Source organism: Physella acuta, unplaced genomic scaffold (assembly GCF_028476545.2).
Source record: "Physella acuta isolate Inbredline_101_S28 unplaced genomic scaffold, ASM2847654v3 ptg000220l, whole genome shotgun sequence".
NCBI classification, from domain to species: Eukaryota; Metazoa; Mollusca; class Gastropoda; family Physidae; genus Physella; species Physella acuta.
In genome coordinates this window covers 488,097-512,372 of record NW_026731739.1, presented here as the reverse complement: position 1 = coordinate 512,372, position 24,276 = coordinate 488,097, and the positions used below count along the sequence as shown (strand labels likewise).

The 24,276-nt window shown below is 39.2% G+C and overlaps 1 protein-coding gene across 1 annotated transcript in view; it reads left to right on the top strand.

The window, feature by feature from the left end:
• The first annotated feature begins 1,707 nt into the window (after window positions 1-1,707).
• LOC131937719 (ankyrin repeat and death domain-containing protein 1A) overlaps window positions 1,708-24,276 on the top strand; it is a 40,088-nt gene continuing 17,519 nt past the window's right edge. Inside the window, exons 1-2 of the mRNA XM_059295329.1 lie at window positions 1,708-2,399; window positions 23,894-23,975. Of these exons, the coding sequence (XP_059151312.1) occupies window positions 1,971-2,399; window positions 23,894-23,975 (511 nt within the window). The 5' untranslated portion in view covers window positions 1,708-1,970. The remainder of the gene's footprint in view (window positions 2,400-23,893; window positions 23,976-24,276) is intronic.

The following is a 24,276-nucleotide window of genomic DNA, read 5'->3' as shown; positions in this document are numbered from 1 at the left end:
GGGATCCCATCAATGAAGGACCATCTCGAAGAGGGGATCCCGCTAATGAAGTTTCATCTCGTAAAAGAGATCCCTACAACGGCGGGTCGGCCAGGAAAGGGGAGACCATTAATAATGATTTATACCGAAAGGGGGAGCCGGCAAACAATGGGCCGACTCGAGAACACCATCATATGAGCACCACGGACAATGACATGTATTACCATTCCCTGAGGGACTCAAAAACAAGATCTGCGCATGCTCACAGACGCTCGCGGTCGATAGACTACGAGGAAGACTTCAGAGACCCAGGGAACGGGACGTTGCCGAGGAGAAGTGAAAAGAGTTACGAGTCGCGAGATCGGCGTAGGAGTGTCGACCCCCAGGACAAGGAGGAAATGATGGCTGACCAGACGGAGGCGAGGCACCAGAGCTATGGGAGCACACACCGCGAGAGGAGGACATCGAGGTCGGATTATGATTATAGAGAAGGCCACGGGGACCGGCATAGGGCGCCATCTGTAGACAGAGAACAACGTAGGGAGTCGCGGGGAGACAACACAAGAAGCAGGAGTCACTCTAATGTCAGGGGAGAGACTGGCTCAAGCAGAGGCGTCACGACACACAGACGCTCTTCTTCAAGACACAGCTTGTTGCAGGATGAGGAAAGCGGCACGTCCATATCTTCCAGCGTCAGGACCAACGGGAGCTCGAGTAACCTGTCTAGGCATGAAAAAGACCCAATCGATGGCAGAAGTAGACGGGGCAGCTGCTCCAATGACGAGTCGTATATGAACTCGTATCATAACAAGAAGGTCAGCTCTAAAGAAAGTGTCAAGCCCTCGTCTAACCTGGAAGGTCAACCCCAGCAAAAGTCTCGTCCGATTGTGGATGTTCAAAGTCAGCAGATATCGCGTCCAATGCCGGATGTTCAAAGTCAGCAACGATCGCGGCAAAATCCGGATGCGCAAAGTCAACAAAAATCAATGCGTAGTCCGGAAAGCCAACGCCAACAGAAGCCTCAACAACACAATGACTACCCCATACGCAACGGTTCGGCTGTACATATACGTGAGGGGTCAGATCGGTCAGCTCCTGAAAACGGACGGCGACATGGAAGTTCAGGGCCGTCTCGACAGAGATCTACCTCGCCCCACGATGACCGGGATGGCGCCGTGGCTTCACAGAGCAGGCACGACATCAGCCTCAGCAGACGATCATCGTCCTCCCGCTCCAACCACGACACGGGATTCGCGTCATCGTCGTCATCCCCACGTCGAGACGATTCCCAGTCGCGGTTCTCCTCCGACGCATCACCATCTCGCTATGCGGAGGACGACGTGGCTAGGCCCCGCGCTGACGATTCTAGAAGCAGACGACAGTCTAAGATGGGGACCAGTAACAGCCTGGACGTGCCTGGAGGAAACACCCTTAAAAAAGAACAATCTCTTTCGTCCAGTGGGAAGGGTGACTCCAGCTTTGACGAGACGTGTGTCGAGGTTTCATCAAGTAAAACTAACATCAACGAGGGGCTGCTGAAAAAAGACGCCACATTAACCCGCATGAAAAGCGACCAGTCTAACGATGAAAAAAGACTGTCTAACAAAAATCTGGTCTCCGACACTTGCAGTCTGTCCTCGTTGAGTGTAACCAAATCTGCGAACGAGTCCACAAAGTCCCTGTCCAAGGCAGACAACCCTGAGTGGGCGAGCTCGTCGTCCACGTTACGAGCCTGCAACCCGTCCTCTAGATCCTACATCACGGGGAGCATTTCGTCTCTGCTCTCTAGGGGGAACAGAGATTTTAAGTCACAAGAGGACACGTCTGCACCACTATCAGTCAGCGATAGGTGGCGGAAGTTAAAACAAGGAATTCTCCCAGACAAAGATCCGAATGCAATATCCTTAACTGGAAAAGAAAGTGCAGCCGCTATCTTCTCAGCCGCCGCAGCGAAATTCATCAATTCTCTTCCTAGTTCATTGACTAAAACCATGAACATGACAGCACCTTCACCGCCCACGCCGCCATCTTACCAGAAAATTGTAGAAAACTCCCCCAACCACTTCCGTTCTAGCGACAGTGCCTCGTCCAAAGCCGAAGACACGCCCACGTCTCGGGGTAAACACGAACCAAGCCCTGCCTCACCTGCACACCCGGCCTTGACGGTAGACACCAAGGTTGACCAAACGCCAACCACACGAAGTCTTCCCAGCCCACACGGTGACCCCCGGGCAGCGAGCTCCCGCCCGAGTATCGCCTCCACCACCCTGAGAGCCCAAGGCTCGGGGGACGTGAGACAGGAGAACCCCCGACCCAGCGTCTGCTCCAGCAATCCCAGGAAGACGTCTGGATACAGCAAGATGACCCAGGATGACCTCGATCCACCGGACAGTCCTCTCTCTGAGGACAGCGGGCAGATGGTAAGTATCTGTCCTCTTTCATGTTGGCAATGTCCTATGCTGTGACAGCAAATTATAGTGTACAACCATTGAGGATAAATTTATATACTGTAGGTGGGAGGGTTAGAGGATGTCTAGTATCTAAATAACGAAACTCCTATTGCCTTTTTTTTACTATGTACCGATTAGTTATATTGGGTTTTAAAACTTTGTTTAACTAACTTCAATTTGCTATCTCATATATTCGAACATTTTACACTATTTGAGTTGAAGTATTTTTTCAAGTCGCACCTATCAACAAACCCGAATTGTATGGTTTCACATATTAAGCATCTAAGAATTGTTTTCACCATTCACTACAAGTGATGGAAACGGAGTGGTCAAATGGTAGAGCATTTGGTGTCGTTCGGATCTCGGACGTCCGATTATATAACGTCAGTGAGTCCACCCGGCTCTGATGGGTCCCTGACTTGTCTCTACCTCATCTGCCCATTGGAAGGTCGTAGTCGTAATGGCATTTTTTTTTTAATTAAATTTAGGCGCGAGAACTAACCAAAGCCGTCTGTTGGAGCTTGCGCCATCTTGCGGCGGGTCATCAAATAAACAGATAAACTGTCTTTCGCGAGAGGGAAAAACTTTCTGTAAAGATAAAAATAGATGATGCTGTTTTTATTTTATTTATTTTTTCTTGTTTTTTTTTTTCTGGTAATTAGCTTTTTTTTATTTTAAAAATTATTTCTAACAAAAAGAGAAAAATATATGTAATAAAAATGCTACAACATAAATATTTTGTTTTAAGCTGATAAATTGGATATCTTTTACGGTCTAAATGACTTGTTTAAAGAAACGTTAATTAGAATAATTTATTTGTTGTTTTGTTTTGGGAGGGGAGGGGGTTTGGTAGTACCAAACCAATAAATCTCCAACCGTAAGCACTTCAATTGTTTTTTTTTTTTTACATTAACGTTTATTCCCTTTGAATACTACAAAAATAGAAGCACGACAACTACATTACAGTAATCAAACAAATTAGAACTATCTATTTAGCTTTTAAATTTGTAATTGCCTTTTGTTTTGTTGAGCCATATTGCTACATGCAAGATGAAATAAATGCTGACAATGGCTGTGATAAAACTATCAGTTACCTTAGTTTAGTAACACTCGCATAGAAACACGAGTCTCTGAGTTATTATAAAATATAATCACGTGAATTGTGTGACACAGCCAGACGTACCCCCTCCATCTCCCCTCCACAGTCATGTTATCCTTCCCATTTACAGTGCCAGACACGCTTAAGGCTGTAGAACTGACCACTGTAAAGATGTCAGCTTGACCTTTTGCCTGCCCGGTGGGTGGGTGCCAGAATAGACCTGTATTGTCTACACATGACAGTCATAATGGGCTCTTGTCAGAATTCTGTTCTTTCAGTTTCTTACAGAGCCCATGCTACATTAGAGTCATAATGGGCTCTTGTCAGAACTCTGTTCTTTCAGTTTCTTACAGAGCCCATACTACATTAGTGTCATATTGAATAACATCTCAGAAAGTGTAGTTTACACTGTTATACTGTTCAAGTGAAACACTGCTATACCTTTCAGGCGACACACTCTGTCTACCATTCACGTAACACACTATTTATACCTTTCACGGGAAACACTGTTATATCATTCACGTGACACACTCTGTAATACCTCTCACGTGACACACTGTTATACCGTTCACGTGACACATTATATTATATCATTCACATGAAACGTACTTGTTCTATTCACGTGGTGTTATAACACCCTTTTATACAATCCATATTGACAGTACCATTATTATATAAGTGACGTGACTTTTTCACTTCTTATTCAATTCACGTGACTCGTATACTTTGTTCTGCCATGCTCGTAATACTTAGGTAACACTTTGTTATCAAACTGTACGTGACATTATGAAATATTTACTACTTTGTTTAACATACCACAGACTCGTTTTGACGTGATCTCATGGATTGTACATCGTTCAACCACGTGACACTGTCACAACCCTAGACTCCCCACACGGCAGTGAGCTCCCCCCTTACCCCCCCCCCCCCCCAACTCTCAGCAGTACCGCCGTCTTCTAATAAATCCCGGTCCCAGAGAGAGGCCACCAATCCCACTCCGCACACAAATCGTCGCTTGACCTTCTAGCACCGGTGCAGTGGAGTGCGGCGTGCACCAAACTAGCCATTACACTCCGTGCTACCCGGTGTGTCTGACATGTCAGAACCTCCAAGTTGATCGCTTTAGTGCTGTCACAAAAAAACCTGACCCCTGGAGAAACATTTTTTTTTTTGGTGTGCTGGTACTTTTTTTTACCCGGTTATTTTTTAAACTGCAGATGGTGTAGAGTTGATCTGCTTCGTTAGCCTTGGAGTGAGAAGGGAGTGTACACAGACATTTATATTTTTGTACGAGTGGAGCCAGGTTCACATTTGGGATAAATTTTGAAACTGTTGTAATTACCAAATTATAAAAGAGCTCCAGGTTTAAGATTATAGAATAGAATTCGATTTAAAATAAAAACGTTAACATGGTGGATTAACTAGAAGCTAGTTTATTGGGTTCTTCTATAAAACATTTTTAAAAGATAATGTTTTTATTCTAATTAATAGACAAACTGCCTTATACTAATCAATAGGTGAACACAACCAATATAATGTTACAAAGTAATTCATCTGTTAAACGTATTTCAGTAATGTATGTGATAGTAACAACTGCAATACAATTACCCTAATATGTTACGATTATAGGTGATTACAGCAAGATTTACGAAACAATGCAAACGAGCGGACATCAAAGTAGTAACAAAATCAATGGCTGTTAAATGTCAATACACGACATAATGGGACCATTAAGTTCGTGTTTACTGCAAGAGTCAAACACTCATAACTCGGCGATTAGCTGATAGTTTTGTTGATGTATCAAAGGCGCGGCTAGGGACGGATTTTTAGACGGAGGGAATAAAGAGGAAATTGGGTGACCCCCTTAGAATTTGAAATATGCAGCTACGCCCCATTTAGATTGAATCTGTTTTAAGCGAATACGGTGTTATTTATATGTTTGTATGTGTACTCACGCCGTCCTTTTTTATTCATCACGTGATATTTGTAATATTATTTATTATCGGTAGGGGGGGGGGGTATAAGGTAGATAGGTTTAGAATTAAACATCGTTCATTAAACTATATTGTTTGGTGGAACAATACAAATGGAAATTGGAGCATTTTATACTATTGCCTTAGAATTCTTGAGAGACACATAGTGTCTAGAATTCTCCAACTACGAAGTCTTACTTATTGATAAATAAACCAAATGGCGTATCAAACAAAGAATGTCCAATCAAAATAAACAGAAACGAATGGCCAATCAACAGCTTATTAGCCAACAGATATCATGTATGTGTTATGGACGAGAACTACTTTAAGAATTTGGTTCTATGTCCCTGTATATGGTGCTAGGCAAGTTCTACAAAAACAGTTAAAGACACGCCATGTTTCTCTTTGATTTCCGGTTGGCAAGAAAAATGTCAGATTGAGAGAGGGGAACCAAAAACAATTCTCATGATAGGGTTGTGCATTAGCACTCAGTAGCAGAGTTACGTTGATAGAGTGGTTAGGTTTTATGCATATATATATATATATATATATATATATATATATATATATATATATATATATATCGTCATTAAACTAACTAGCTGACTGAGAGACATGTCTCATTAACCTTTAAACCTTAACCTCATTCAGCCAACCAGCAAACAGGACAACGTGCATGTCAAATTAACCTTTGATTCTTACCCTCGTTAAACCAACCAGCCAAAGCAGCATCGTTACATGAACCTTTGAATCTTACCCTAATAATACCAACTAGCAAACAGGACAACATGTCCAATTAACCTTTGAACCTTACCTAAATTATACCAACCAGCAAACGGCGCAACATGCCCAATAAACCTTTGAACCTTACCCAAATTACACCAACTAGCAAATAGGACAACATGTTCAATTAACCTTTGACCCTTATCCTTATTAAACCAACCCCCAGCAAACAGGACAACATGGTTAATTAACCTTTGAACATTACCCTCATTAAACCATCCAACCAAAACATCATCACCGCATTAACCTTTGAACCTTAACCCCCATGAAAGCATCCACTGACCCCATCACGTGACCGTACCCCGGCTCTCCTAGACCCAATAACGCTTAGATCGTACAGAAATCGATCGAGATCTGCCCGCTATAGCCCCAGACCGACAGGGGTATACGCTTCTATTGTCTTATTTATCTCCGGTTCAAACAATACACATGGAATTCGTCGGCTTGTTCCGTTTTCACTTTCTACTTATTGGAAAAACCGGTAAGACTTTATGCGGAAACATTTTTTTTCTAAAGATTTTCCTTAAAAAAAAATATTGCATACAATGATTTTGTTATCATAAAATGTAAACAAAAATAATATGTAAAATTGTTTAATGCATAGATTGTGTTTCAATTAAAACATCAATGTAATATGACGTAACATTGACTAAAGAATAAACCTCTCCCCCTTTCGGAGAAAAATGTCTAAAAGAAACTTTGACTGTAATAAAATATTGTATGATGAATTTGTATAGGGCACCAGATAGCGTCATACCCAAGAGTGGATGGTGGGGGACGATGGGTGGGGTATGCCCCGAGTCCCCTACTGTCAAATGTTGAATAATTACCAGCGGTTGCACTCATTTGTTAATTGGGAACCTGCTTTATTTATTGTCTGAGCCACTGGGGGTCATAGGTCAGGATCCACATGGAACAAGAGCTGGGGGCTGCTTCAGTGGTTAGTGCTCTTTAAATAGTGTGAATCACATGGATCTAAATCACATGGAACAATATGTGCAGCAAGTGCTTGCTACATTTATCAAATATTGTCAACCACATTGATCTAGATCACATGGAACAATATGTGTAGCAAGGGCCTGCTACATTATTCAGTGGTCCTCAAATATTGTGAACCACGTGGATCTAGATCACATGGAACATGAGCTGGGGGCTATTTCAGTGGTTAGTGCCCCTCAAGTATTGTGAACCACATGGATCTAGATCACATAGAGCAATATGTGTAGCAAGTGCTTGCTACATTATTCAGTGCCACTCAAATATTGTCGACACGTGAGCTTAAATTATTAACATCATGAATTGTAGGAAGTGACTGCTACGTTATTCAGTGATCCTCAGCCTTTTGTCAACTAAATATCAGACTACATGTTGCAAATGGGATTATTTTTCCGCATTCAGCGGTCCTCAGCCCTATAGCCGTGGTACCACATGCTTGTCGATTATACCACAGCTAACTTTTATTATTTATATTTTAATCTACACGTTTAATCCTGATCGCAACTTCTCTTACGAAAAAAATTTGGTTAACTCAAATTCAGCGTAGCTTGTGTTTATAACAGCTCATCTAATCCCACCCATTTATTTTATTTAATTTTTCTTTTCAAATAAATTACCTACAGTTTCTTGTCAGTCATTACTTTTTGGCTTACCATGTTTGTTTTTTTTTTGTTTTTTAAATAAAATACTATAACAAAGCCAATAGTTCAAGTCCTACTGTCGTGGTCCTTAACACAGAGACTAGCAAAGCTTTAGCATCACTGTTTGCTCCGTTTAAACTGGACACGCGCAATAGGGATCCCAGTTTATTATTGTTTAATGTCTAAACTATTTTTAAATCCCCTTCTGAGTGTTGACGGGAGTGGCGTTGGTTAAAAATTTCCTAAACCTTTCAAATCATAAATGTGATGGCTTTCTTCCCGTGCATGTTAAATGCGAGATATATGGTCTAGTGTATCGTTTTGTTAAATGTAAAAAAAAAAACATTTTAACGAATGTCAAGCTGCAGCATTTTCTACATCACGACTAAAGTATCACAAGAGGGCAAAATGCTATACAAAGTTTGACAAGCATTTAACATGGACGCACGGAGCCATGTTTGTATGGAAGATCACTGTTACTAATGAACTAATGCATTTTTGTTCTGCCTTTTATGCTAATTTTTCTATTTACTTACATGAACCAGACATTTAAATCCAAAATTTTCTTAACTAAGCAAGACAAAGTTTAATTGGCTATATATTTGAACATGAATTTTATATTTCTGTAGTCCTATCTTTATACTCCAAACATCTCCGGTGAATGTTTTTAACAAACTCCTACTTTAGAAAGACAACTTAACCTAGTTAAGTTTTGTTTGTTTACATTTTCCATGTGGAAAAGAGAAAAAAAAAAACAAATTTAACTTTGTTTACAAACTTTGTTTGGTTATCAAAAATACTAAGCACTTGGAATACTTCTAATTTTTATAAAACCATACACGAACCACACAGCCAAGTTGTATAGCCCCATCTGTTGTAATAACACCACACACGATTTTTAAAAATATATAGGCCTACATCTCGAGAGTATTCCCAGATGATGTCATTAAGTTGTTAAAAACCAGATGGTTCAAATTAAATGATCTAATTAATTTTTTATAAGACGAAATTAATTATAAGGATTAAAGCTGTTTCGTTAATTTAGATGAAATTTCAAACTGCATACAAGTTAGCGGGGGAGTCGTTAATGGGAGGGGCTCTACATTTCTTTTTTGGGCCTTCATTAATGAATTACCCTCACAATTTTCCAAACATAATACCGACCATAGGATAACATTAAATCAGACAATAAACATTGTTTCAGACAATAAAGAATCAGACAATCAACATTGAATCAGACTATCAAAATTGAGACAATCAACATTGAATCAGACAATCCACATTGAATCAGACAACCAACATTGAATCAGACAATCAACATTGAATCAGACCATCAAAATTGAGACAATCAACATTGAATCAGACAATCCACATTGAATCAGACAATCCACATTGAATCAGACTAGGAAATCTGAATCAGACAATCAACATTGAATCAGACAATCAACATCGAATCAGACAATCAACATTGAATCAGACAATCAGCATTGACTTTCGAGCTCAGAGAACTTGACAGTTGACGCCCCATTCAATTAGAGGGAAGAAAAAACGAGGAAAAATCACAAATCCTATGGGAGTAATCTTGACCACCACCGGAAACCCTATTTTCAAAATCACTACTTCCGGTTTTCGAGTGCTTGCCCTTGAGAAAATGTCGATATCTGTATTCCTTTCGTCTCTGCCATGCTTTGAACGTATCATTAATGCATAACATAGATGGATTGACCAATGTACGTTTCTTACGCTGATTAAACATGATGATCCACATCGATTGAATGAACAAACTTGCATTTATCTTTATTCCTACATATTTTCGACGCATTTTTTTTTACAGAGCCGCCCTTGCGTTCTATGTTTTTTTTTAATTCTTCTTAACACAGCCATAACATCGTTATTTTCTTTATTTTTTCCTTCCCTTTCGTTTCCGCTTGTGTAAATAAAAGAAATATTTTCAAATCTCCACATGTTATAACATAATTTTCATTCTGTTTTTTGGAATGCCAAGCCGATAAAATCTGGAGTATTTTTTTAAACAAGATGAAATCATTGGCTATGTGTGGTGATGGGTTGAGGATTTGCCAGAAGGGAATGATAGAAAATAAAATAAAATCAGTAATGAAAATCTGAATGACATTTGAACAAATGTATTTTTAAGAACTATTTTTTTTCTGAAATTTAAATTGAAAGAAGGGGTAATGAGTGCATGTTTGTTTTCTACCATGCGCATTCCTTCTGATTGCCACCATTCCTTATGCGTGACATCCATCTTTCTGAGTGCCACCATTCCATGTGCGTACTATCCTTCTTTGTGTGGTACGTTATTGCTTTTGTTTACCAGCATTTCTCTTGCATAATGTTTTTCCTTTCGTTTACCACCCTTCATTTTGTGTCAGCATTCCTTCTGATTGTCATCACTCCTTATGTGTACCATCATTCCTTATGGTCCCATCATTTCCTTCTGAGTGCCATCATTCCTTCTGAGTGCCATCATTCCTTCTGAGTGCCATCATTCCTTCTGAGTGCCATCATTCCTTCTAAATACCACCCTTCCCTGTGGTCCCATCCTTCCTTGTTGTCCCACCATCCCGTATTGACCGTATTGACAAAGCGCCATAAAGTAGCCTGTGTGGGGTAGAGCTCAGCTCTATCAAATATTTGACATCAAATGTTGACCATCTCTGACGAGCCTGACTTCCTCAGAGTCTGTGGTCATTGGCATTCTCCAGGCACGGTGCTGAGTGGTTTGATGAGTCGTGTGTTGTCTGGGTCAGCCGTGTGGTTAACAAGTGTTGCTTTCAGGCATCTTTCCATTGGGGGGGGGGTGGGGTGGGGGGCGGGGCTGTCCCTGTGAGCACGCTCGCCGCTCAAGACCCACACTTCATAACGAAATAGGAAAAATACAAAATAAAAATACAAAATATATAATCTACCCATTGCCCCCCCCCCCCACCCGAAGTTTTAAGTGCCTCATAGTAAACTCAATCCCCCCCCCCCCATGGAAAAGATGGCTGAAAGAAACTGAGGCTACATTCTGTGGCAACATACTGCTAAACATGTGTGGCTGCATGTGGTTTTAGCCAGTGGTTGAGCTTATTTTTAGAAAATAAATACAAATTCTGCTTCTTACTAGATTCTAACAGTTTTTTATCCTCTTTTGGCGATCAACGAGACCTTCCAATCTCCCCGATACTTTCCAATCGAATGTATTTTATGATAAAATAGTTCACATAAGTCGTTGTTACAGACTACTGACATCTTAACATTAGAGATATTAGAAATTCTTTTAAACTCTGTACCAGTTTCAATGGTTAATGATATTCCAGAACTAAAAATGTGTACGTCTATGAATTACAAATGTCATCGAATCTAAAGTTCGGCTTATGACAAATGTCATCGAATCCAAGGTTCGACTTATCGGATTAGATCCAGCAGCTCGAATCCGGAGCTTAATTCCGTTTTAAGCTCCAGGAATGTCTGTCTCGCTGTCTACAACTTGAAATGACGCTGGAAGGTTCTGGTTATGATCGTCATATGTGGTAGATCTGAGAGTTTGACCATCAGTTTATGTTATGTGGGAGTCTGGTGTTTGTGACTGACTTCATCGCCGACGTAATAATATATAGCTGCTTGTGGAATTGGTAAAAATTACGCAGCTATACGATATTAGATAGCTATAAAATATGTGATAGTCATACAATATAAGGTAGCAAAATAAAATATAAGGCAAGCCATGAAAATGTAGATAGCCACAAATATTAACCATGTGTGGTTGAGTAGCTTGTGGTAGCCTTTTTGTTGCTACTGGTACCGCTGGTAGCCATAACTATAAATAGCATTCCTATATATTGTAGGCGACATATGTTTTTGTTGACAGGAAACCACTTGTTGGTGACAGCAGGTTAAATCACGCTCGCTTTAAAATTAGCCTAATTAGATTTTTAAATAATACTTTCGGTATAATAAAAATTCGATTTAAGTAGCCGTAAGAATTAAATCTGCGAACATTGATGAGTTACGGTTCCTGAATTGAGAGTGGTGATACATTGATGTTTAGTTCGTAAAAGTTTATTAAATAGATATCGATATGGTTTTGTATGTGTTATATATCGGTGTGTAATTTATTAGTTATGTGCCTATTTAATGTGTCGACCATGTGCTTACAAAAGTTTTCTTTCTTCCTGTGCAGTAAGGTTTAGGATATTTTAATATTATATAGTGTTTATGGTCGAGTGACCCTTCTATATTCATTTATTTAAGCGGCGGTGAGATCAAAAGAGTAGAATTCGGGAGTTAACCGTGTTGTTCCACCTTTTAATTTCTCAAGTTCAACACTCCGGGAAACAGTCTGCTCAACATACACCCAACGACACGAAATAAAAAGGCAGACGGCAAAGAAATTAAAATAAAATTGTTATGTATTAGCTGAAATTTTCCTAAACGCCTTGGGAACTGGCCCACCAATTAGCAGAAAATAAGTCCCAGTGGGGAGTCTTTACTGCATGTGGTCTTTTTAATGGGGTGAGTTCTCGCGTGCTGTGTTCACATTATCTGAGACACGGTGCACGTGCACACGATTATGTTTCAACTATACATTTCTTTAACGCATTACAGGATTGTTTGGGTATATTTTGTTTAAAATTCTAAAAAATTAAAATATTTTAAAAATAAACCGGGAGTGATCTCCCCTAAACTTTCTCGAATATTCTAATATAACACTACGTGGGATGGCAACTCGGAATATAGACATGATTTTTGTTTACTTAAACTTTTAAAAATAGAATAAAATCTAGTAGAAAAAAGAATTGCGCACCAAGTGAACGCCAAAGCAAAAAGCGCATAATAGTGCGCAATATTATTAGTTCTTTATAAATTTACATTAGTTTTTTGAGAAATCGGAAATAGCGTAAATTAGTACTTCCGGTCAACGGAAATTACTCAAAATTTGATAGAAGGTAGAGAATTAGATCTTTTACTTACATTCGAAATTTCATTTATCTATCTGAAATAGTACTCAAGTTATAGGCTTTTGAAAAATTCAAAGTAGAAAAAGTACCACTTCCGGTTGTCGGAAATCGCTCAAAAGTTGAGCTGTAACGGTACTCAAGTAATCGTGTTTACACACAGACAGACAGACAGACAGACACACAGACACACAGACAGACAGACACACAGACAAGATTGCAAAATTATGTTTCTCCGTATCAGTGAGGTGTAAAACGTCGAGATTTGTAAAAATGTCGATTTTTTTTTTTGCACGATTACAATACTTTCTCTATACTTCGTATATACGAGAAAGTAAAAAAACGAAACTATTATCACCTGTAAGTATGATAACCTAAATCAAGTTGCATCTTGCCTTTTAATATTTTGTATTGATATTTGTATTAAAAGACGAGAGAAAGTAGTGGTAGTCTTCTTCTTCTTCGTTCTTAATTTTTAGTGTTGGGAGGGATCGAGTCTTATCTGCCAGAGGGTTTGAACTCGAGACTTTTTTCGAATTTATCAACCATGAGTTTTGCCGACTCGACCATGCTTCCATCACAATTAAGGAGTACGTGTCAACTGTGTATGCGCCATTGAGGCCATTTTCTTTTTGGATTTGCCTTTGTCCAACCAAGAACAAACTACAAGGCAGCAGTTGTTTAATTTTTTAATCATCTGCCCGAGGGTTCGAACTTGAGACTTTTCGGTTTAGCAACCATGAGCTTTACCGACTCGACCACGCCGACCCCGTAGTGGTAGTGATATACTGGGAGTGGTTCACTTTCACGACCAAACCATAACATTTTTTTTAAAAATGATGTTACCTGTAGCGCCTGACGTCATAACCACTTAGTGCGTTACTGACGTTCAATGTTTCTGATGTCATCTAGATATATTTGACATTATATGACATCTGACTCTTCTCAACCACCAGCTTTTGTGCGTGGATTTCCAATGTGCAATTATCCAATGGTCTATTAAACTGTGGAGCCAGCCACATGACGTTATAGAGATAGGGGTCAAGTGGTCAGACTTGTTAATTTATTAAATCTCTGACGAAGTGGAGGGCAATTTGAAAAAAAGATAACATTTTAAAACAAAAGAAAAACAAAACAAGGTAATTAAAAACGTTACGGAAATAAAACTAAGTAACCTGAATAATTAATCTGCGACTGTAGTTTGATGCTGTTGAATATTGACAGCCTTTTTAACTATTGAATAAAAAAAATTTAAAAAAATGTAAGTTTAATAACATAAAAACTGTTGATGTACGATACCAATTGACGCCATTCCGACTTTGTTCTTCTCCTATGAAGAGAGAATGGCTCCCATGTTTTATTATTAAACCCCATCTCAATGGGCAGCCCAGGGCATCTCTAGCAGCAAAGGTCTGAACAATGGTTCCATTTTAAAGAAATTATCATTTAGATTATGTCTCTTCTGTTAATTCTATTCCTACAGTAATTTCAAAGGTCAGCACGTTCTCTTCCATTATTTAGCCAAGATTTTCCCCTCTCCTACGTTTGTCTGTGCGTGCTCTTCAGGCAACTGTTACAAGAAAAGATATCCGGTTTGATAAATTGATGAAATTCCAGATAAAAAAACATTCAACGAACATTTATTGAGACAACATGAACTAGCTAGACCTGAGACAACTCCACCTCTTCGGTTTACATTTCTTGTGTGAACATGAACTAGCTAGACCCGAGCCTTGATTGTTTCTGAACATTAATTGTATATTATCATTAGGGCTACCATGAATACCTTATGTCAACAGTTAACTTTGATCGATCTAACAGCCCAAGGTTAACAACGTGAGAATCTTTAGAACAACTTTTCTTTATTCAGCTTTCTATTGTCATACAACTTCCATATCTATTCATGTACATGACGTTATCTGCTGTACGTCAAACGTTGTCATGTCTTGTCCTAGTCTAACCTTTTGTTGTCATTGTCTAACTTTTTGTCAGTTTCCAGAGTGTGTACAATATACTAACACATATTTTTTCTTTTGTTAATCATCTTCAATGTTTACATTTAGATTGCAACAATTTAACATTCCTCACCTCGTGTGCCAGCTGCACTAATTAACCCCACTCTATCTAAGCAAATGCAACGTAACTAGCAATGGGACATAACATCTACGTCGAATAAAATAAAAAATAATTGCAAAACATCTGGCAAAGATCAGGCGCTAGTGAAACGAGATTTTTAAAGTTTAACCATTTTGGCTCCGGTCTACTAGCAGACGTCATCTCTACCCAATCGTCTGCTGTAATTGAATGCAAGAACTACCGGCCAGCGCCAGACGGGACTTCTCACTTGGGCTGGCATCTGATGGGGTCAATCTCTTTCGACCGGTCAGCTCGGTACTTCTTAGCACTCACATTCTGTGGCTTGGTTTGGTTGGACAAATTTTGTCAAGTCAGGTTGGACATATTTTGTCAAGTCAGGTTGGACATAGTTTGTCAAGTCAGGTTGTACATATTTTGTCAAGTCAGGTTGGACATATTTTGTCCACTCAGTACTTTTCACTTCTTACCACTCGAATTTTGAACATTTTTCGACCTAATCGTAGATATTTTAATATAGAGTACACGCGTATTTTGAACCAAGTCATTTCTTTCCTCCCGTTCCCCTCCTCATTGTAAAAGGTTATGATCAACGCCGTAACAAAAAAGATCATCTACTTATTTGAGCCATCCAGATGCTAGTTGTTTAAGCCCTATCAGGTATGACATGCGGGCCCTCTAGCGGTCAGCTATTTTAACCCTAATGGGTCCGACAATCTTTGAAGCTGACTTGCCAAAGACATCTGCTCCAAGCTACCCATTAATTATGGTCTACAGCCGCAGCTGTGTTTTACAGCTGTTACATCTCACGGCTTAGCCTCCAGTGTCAGCTCCGCTTTCAAATGTGTGTTCACAAAACTTTAACTTTTACATCACTTATTATTTCTCAAAACGAACTATCCAGTATTATCATCTGTAAGGCTCATTGATTTTCAGCAGAGTTTCTTCCAGGCTCCGCCTCCCCCCCCCCTCCCCCCCGAAGAAAGTGTACCCCCCCCCCCCCCCGAACGAAATGGAATATATATAGAAAACATAAATACTTTTAACAAGCCCCCCCCCCCAGAAATTTGTGTCCACCCCAACCCCACCCCCCCCCCCACCCACCCCGGAGAAAGCAGTCTGGAAGAAACACTGATTTTCAAGGCGTATTTAATCCATTATTTTACAACAATTTCTAACCCTAATCTTGATCCTTAACCCTAACCCCAATCATGAATCAAACTGTAACAGTAATACAAGCAGAAAAGGTCTTCGATACTATACTGCATTGATGGGCCGACGTTGCTAAAAAAGACGATTTTATTCTGAAATCAGATAGCAAAATATGGCGAGTAGTGTTCTACTATTTTTAGTCTAAGTATACTATCCCTTATCGGTCTTTCTTCTACTGTTCATTTCCTTACCCCCATCTCCACCATATCACACGAATCTTTTCACTGACCCTACTCTGATCTGATAAAGGACCATTAGATGTAGCGAGATGGGGAAACTATGGGTTTTCCCCTTCCTCCCTACCCAGCATTCCGCGCGTGGCGTGTGACAAACAACACACAAAACGGAACTCCCATCGAACAGAACCAAACAGCGACCACTAAAAACCTCTTCAAAAATTCATGAACTGGTGTTTTAAAGAGGATAATCCGTGCCCAGCCCGGCCACAACGTGCGTGTTCAACACGCCACCATTTTGTGTAGCCGATCTTTACGGCACTCTCTTCGAAAAGAAAAACACAAACAATCGTTCTAGGATCGATACTCGCTATTGAGTGGCTGGCACCGCGCCTTTTAGCTTCGTCCTATATAGGTTTTCTTTTTTTTTTTTTTTTTGTAACCGTGTTAAACATCCGTTATGGGCGAGATCGATACCACCCAGCACGCTCACTGTTTTTCCCCCCACAGGAACGATTTTGTTTCGCCTCAGTGAATATCCCACACACGGATGGCGGACTTACGGACGCCGGGTGTGTAGGGATAATCGCCGTGTGTCGTGTGTTGTGTAAGAGATGTGTAACACGGCCATTCACCGGAGCCGGACTGTGCTACACACATGTTAAATTCTATGGTTTGTTTCACTAACGGGTGAGTTCATTGTTTCCATTGGTTCGACTTTTTGTTTTGTCTGTGAGTTACTCTCTAGCCTACACCGCTACAGCGCTGTCGTCTGCTACCATTTATATCTCATTATCTCCAGTACTTCTGGCTGTTATGATATCGAAATGACCCAGTTTCAAGAAGCATTTATTATAGTAGTATATCGTCTTACGATCGGATTAAGATCTACCACTCAACAAAATGGAAGTGATTAGCTTTAGTACAACAGGTTGAGCGAAAAGATCGTACTCATTGTGTATTAAATTACAATATTTTTCAGATATTATAAGTAAAATTGTTTTGGCTAAATTAAATCGTTTGGTTTACTGAGAGACGAACTCGAAGAATATAAAGACTGCTTTAAAAACTAGACTTGTGTTAAATCATTCGACTTGACTTGTCAGACTCTAACCTGTTAAATGTAATCAGATAAGCTTAATGGTAGTAATGACCAATAGAAATCTAAATTGGGCAGAGACTGAAGTGACGGCGTGACATGTGAGTCACGTGAGAATTCTATCGTGACGGAACCTCATTGTGACTAGGTAACTGTGAGACTGAGTTCCCGTCAAGATTAGTCTAATCTTGGATTCTCATGGGGTTAAAACTATATTATAACCAGTTTAACTAAATCATTCAAATTACAAAACACACCACTCTTACGCATACTAAAACACACACATTATATATATATATATATATATATATATATATATATATATATATATATATATATATATATATATATATATATATATATATATATATATATAAAGAGAGAGCGTGAGACGAGCATAGCCCCCGGTGACAGGCCTCATTAGCATATTTATTACACAGCAGCTCATATTTACTACACGCTGGTCCTATTTTTACCCTGCCGAGTGGCACATCTCGCATTGCTCATCAACGCGAGTGTGTGCATCTTACTCACCCCATGCTAATGAGCTGCTGCGGCCCCACGCCCCCCACCTGCCCGCCCCGTACGTGCCCTAACGTGTCGCCGTCTGTTGCAGCCTGGTTGTGAACTCAAGCGTGACCAACACTTGTTTCCTCTACGTTCTACAGACACAAAAAAATATCAGATATGTAAAATAATAATTGGACAAACATTTTGAAACAAATGTCGCAGTTAGTTCACGATTTCTTATTAGTTTGGTAAAAGTTTATTCGTACTAAGTAACAGTTTTACAATGTACGAATATACAAACTGTCCCCAAATAAAGGCCGCTAAATTATTATGGGACGTCGTGGCTTAGATGTAGAGCGCTAAACTGCTAACCTGAAAGTCTCGAGTCCGAATCCGGGTCTAAGTGAGTAGAATGTCCTTTAGTCCACCCAGCTCTGATGGGTACCAATGGCAGCAGACCACACTATCCCTTTATATAACGAGGTCTCTGAAGCAGATAAACTCTACTTCATCTGCCCCATCTCTTCTGTGCACTGACGGGAAAAGATGATGTAACAAAGATATTATTACATCGTATTACAAACAAATCCAGATGAAAGTAGCATTTTATTGCATGAGTTTGGTACATCTGTACGTAGTAAAATTAAGTACAATATTATAATTAGATTTTCGTTGAAGGTTTAATATAGACAATATTTAAATGTTTAAAATTGTGTTTTCGTTTCCGGACTATTTATCTAACACCCTTCACCCATCTATTCCCAGACCTTACTGTTCTTTATTTTTTAATTGGTTTTAAAGTTCACAGCAACAATCTTCTTGGAGTATTCTCGAGACATACAAGTTCAAAAAAGGGAGATAAAATAGTAACAGAAAAAGTTTATCTCCCTTGGGAAGTAACACTAGAGTTGTCTCCGATATTTCGGTTATTTTATTATTTTAAAAGCTTGCATTATTACTAACTGGAGAACAACAACCTAGCCAGGTTAAAATAAGTGCGTATATACCCAGGGGACGTAACAACATGATGTAACGAGTAGTTAGATAATATAACAAACATTATGAAATGGGAACAGTGTTGACTACGACACAGTGAACTATTTGGTGTGAATGAAGCCAATCTGACATACATCTTTCCTTGTTGGGATTTTCCGGGTATTGCCGTTGACCTTTTTTTCCTGTTAGGGTGACCTATAATTTTTTTTTATTAATAACAAATGCGCGCGCTTTGACATTTCGCAGTGTGGATCAAACAATGAAAGATCACGATACGCACTTGTATACGCCTTTACACACACACACACACACACACACACACACACTCAATATACACACGTACATATATATATATATATATATATATATATATATATATATATATATATATATATATATATATATATATATATATATATATATATATATATATATAATGTATGTATATAATCAGACAACAAAAACACATTTGTTCACCCCACACATACACGAACACTCTCAATACACACTCACGCACACACTACTTAACTATCACAGTTAGATACGTGTGTTAACACTTTGTTGTAACCAAATGTTATCATTTTGTTGTTGGCAAATCTAAACAGGTGGTTGTTACCAACTATAAACACGTTTATGTCACCAACTATAAACACGTTTATGTCACCAACTGTAAACACGTTTATGTCACAAACTGTAAACACGTTTATGTCACAAACTGTAAACACGTTTATGTCACAAACTGTAAACATGTTTATGTCCCCAACTTTAAACACGTTTATGTCACAAACTGTATACACGTTTATGTCACCAACTATAAACACGTTTATGTCACCAACTGTAAACACGTTTATGTCACAAACTGTAAACACGTTTATGTCACCAACTGTAAACACGTTTATGTCACCAACTGTAAACACGTTTATGTCACCAACTGTAAACACGTTTGTCACCAACTGTAAACACGTTTATGTCACCAACTATAAACATTAACCATTCTACCCCCTCTCTGCCTTAATGTATCAGCAGCATCCATCATGCGACGAAAGAATTCAGCGACCCAACCCACCCCCACCCTCCCCCACCACCCTACCTGACCCAATAAATACCTGGCATTCGTTGATTGACGGGGTCAATTGTTTGTGGAAACGACCAGGCCGAGTTACTCAAATATTTATTTTTAAATCAATAGAAGAACAATATTTAAAGGCGGTTTATCGTGGAATTTGAAGTAACTCAGCGTTTATAATCAATAGGAGTGTTACGATATGTAGCTTACCTTTGTAATACTAATTTTTAACGAATGTATCGCATATTTTTACTACGTTCAAGAAAAAAACATAAAAGATTTTAAAATGTTGTTGTGTCTGATATTTTAATGTAGTGTAGCTTGTTTTATTCATGTAATTAAATAACACTATGCTTAATTACAACTAACAGGCTTAAACTCATCGATATATTACCCCCTTCTCAATTACACACCGGTCATCCACCCCCTCCCCCCAAAAACTAGCAGGGCATTACCCCAGTCACTAATCCTTCACGCACACACAATTATTACAACAACCTCTCCTCCACATACACACACAATTATTACAACAACCTCTCCTCCACATACACACACAATTATTACAACAACCTCTCCCCCACATACACACACAATTATTACAACAACCTCTCCCCCACATACACACACAATTATTACAACAACCTCTCCCCCACATACACACACAATTATTACAACAACCTCTCCCCCACATACACACACAATTATTACAACAACCTCTCCCCCACATACACACACAATTATTACAACAACCTCTCCCCCACATACACACACAATTATTACAACAACCTCTCCCCCACATACACACACAATTATTACAACAACCTCTCCCCCACATACACACACAATTATTACAACAACCTCTCCCCCACATACACACACAATTATTACAACAACCTCTCCCCCACATACACACACAATTATTACAACAACCTCTCCCCCACATACACACACAATTATTACAACAACCTCTCCCCCACATACACACACAATTATTACAACAACCTCTCCCCCACATACACACAATTATTACAACAACCTCTCCCCCACATACACACACAATTATTACAACAACCTCTCCCCCACATACACACACAATTATTACAACAACCTCTCCCCCACATACACACACAATTATTACAACAACCTCTCCCCCACATACACACACAATTATTACAACAACCTCTCCCCCACATACACACACAATTATTACAACAACCTCTCCCCCACATACACACACAATTATTACAACAACCTCTCCCCCACATACACACACAATTATTACAACAACCTCTCCCCCACATACACACACAATTATTACAACAACCTCTCCCCCACATACACACACAATTATTACAACAACCTCTCCCCCACATACACACACAATTATTACAACAACCTCTCCCCCACATACACACACAATTATTACAACAACCTCTCCCCCACATACACACACAATTATTACAACAACCTCTCCCCCACATACACACACAATTATTACAACAACCTCTCCCCCACATACACACACAATTATTACAACAACCTCTCCCCCACATACACACACAATTATTACAACAACCTCTCCCCCACATACACACACAATTATTACAACAACCTCTCCCCCACATACACACACAATTATTACAACAACCTCTCCCCCACATACACACACAATTATTACAACAACCTCTCCCCCACATACACACACAATTATTACAACAACCTCTCCCCCACATACACACACAATTATTACAACAACTTCTCCCCCACATACACACACAATTATTACAACAACCTCTCCCCCACATACACACACAATTATTACAACAACCTCTCCCCCACATACACACACAATTATTACAACAACCTCTCCCCCACATACACACACAATTATTACAACAACCTCTCCCCCACATACACACACAATTATTACAACAACCTCTCCCCCACATACACACACAATTATTACAACAACCTCTCCCCCACATACACACACAATTATTACAACAACCTCTCCCCCACATACACACACAATTATTACAACAACCTCTCCCCCACATACACACACAATTATTACAACAACCTCTCCTCCACATACACACACAATTATTACAACAACCTCTCCTCCACATACACACACAATTATTACAACAACATATCCCTCCAGTATTGTCGGCTGACCTGTAAGACTTATCAATATCAGGTCCATTTTTTAAATCGTTGTTGATTTTCTGCAGAGTTTGACGTCCGGTTGGTTTTGTCTGTTAAACACCAGTCTCTTGTTTGACTGTCGTGTATGCCAGTGTCAATGACATTTTATCAAAGTGATCTTTGTAACATCGAATTTTGTTTCTAGCATTACACGTTCCTTATATAGCTGGATCAGTTTTGTTGAATTTTGTAGCCTGTACGACACATTTTATTCATCATTTTTTCTTCGATTTTGTTGTATAAAAAATACATTCTTGAGTAGATAGACAGACGAGTGTAATTACCATGGGGAAACCGACAGGTGTATAATTGATCGGGGGGGGGGGGGGGTTCTGGCAGGGTGGGGTAGAAAGACCGAGGTTTATATTATAGACAAGCGTAATGTCCTTGAACCTAGCTTTGACCTCTAATCACAATGTCACGTTTTATGTTGAGAGAGAAGAATAGGACGGCATAAGGCTAATGATACATGTACCATCGTGTTAGTGTGGACTGACTTAAAAAATTGCAAGATTAATCCGATGCCCTACGCTAGATTAGTTTATCATCACAGAGTACCGTAGACCTCGATAAAGGACTACCAATACCTTTAAATCGTTCAATGATGCTAGAAGAATCGCTTAAAGAAATTTACATCTTTATTTTTGTTGGCTTGTATTTCACGTTATAGAAAGTTTTTCTATACTTCTCATCTTACTGCTAGGACTAGTACAGAAGAAAGTCGTGTAGTCCTATTCTGCATCGAGAAATCAAATATATGCAATACTAGAAGTAGATAGCATCCCATTTTCTATTCTGTTCCTGTCAGCGTTAACATTAGCCAGAACTTGGCTTTTTCATTACTTTTTTTCCCCTCAGGTTTCAATACCACTTAAAAAATAGTGAAGAATTTTGTTAGCAATTCTCTTGTTAAGATACGAGCGGTAGTCCTCACTTCGCGGATTTTGTTGAGAGTGTCGTGTCATGTGTGATTTTATTTGGGTGTATCACGTTCTGTTTGTTGTGTCATGTGATTCTATTTGGATGTATCAAGTGCTGTTTGTTGTGTGATTCTATTTGGTGTTGGTATATTTTTTTTTATTTTGAGGACAGTTGCTCGGAATTAAAACTTGTCACAATTTTCTAAAATTCAGTTAAATTATTTCTGCTTTCGACGAATTAACGAAAGTATTCTAATTACAGCAATATTTTTTCTGCTTTTACATGTAAGAACCTATGTAATTCGCGTCCGTTAAAAGACCTTGCCTTACAAAATATAACAACATCGCAATTTCAGCCACGACAGTCAGTCTGGTTTCCGTACGCAGCCATTCTGTCTAGCAACTCTAACGTTACTCTCTTTAAAAAAATCTCTCTAATTAGCACTACATATAAATCTTATTGGACTCATGGGGCCCTTTGCGTTGATTTTCTAAAGGGAAATAACGCTAAAAAACTTGTTGAACAAGTTGATTACCGTTCCTGACACCCAGCTGTGCTACTCAATATGTGCAAGTTAATTGTTGTTTTAAAAGTTCGTTAAGTTTAACTTGATTTTACAACGTAGAACAGCACTGGCCAGTGTTTCACGTGTCTTACACGCTTGCTTACAACAGCTGGATCTAAGACGCTCCAAGATTGTGTTATGTTTATCTGCCTTTTTTCTTTCAGACTCCTCTGCCTTTAGACACAGACATGAAGCGACGCAGCAAAGAGGTCGAGTCCGAGCTGACCTCCTTCCTCCCAGCTGAGAGTGAGTACACACAATTTTAAGGCTAGTTCCCTGCTGTATTTCACGCAGTTAGGTGAGGTGTATCAAACTAGGTAAAGGTAACGGACAGATGTATGAGTTGTGCAAAAAGAGACAACTTTACACTGATATATATATATATATATATATATATATATATATATATATATATATATATATATATATATATATATATATATATATATATATATATATATATATATATATATATATATATGTATATATATGTACATCAGTGGCGTAGCGAGGTCGGGTGTCATCCGGTGCGGCACTTAATGGTGAC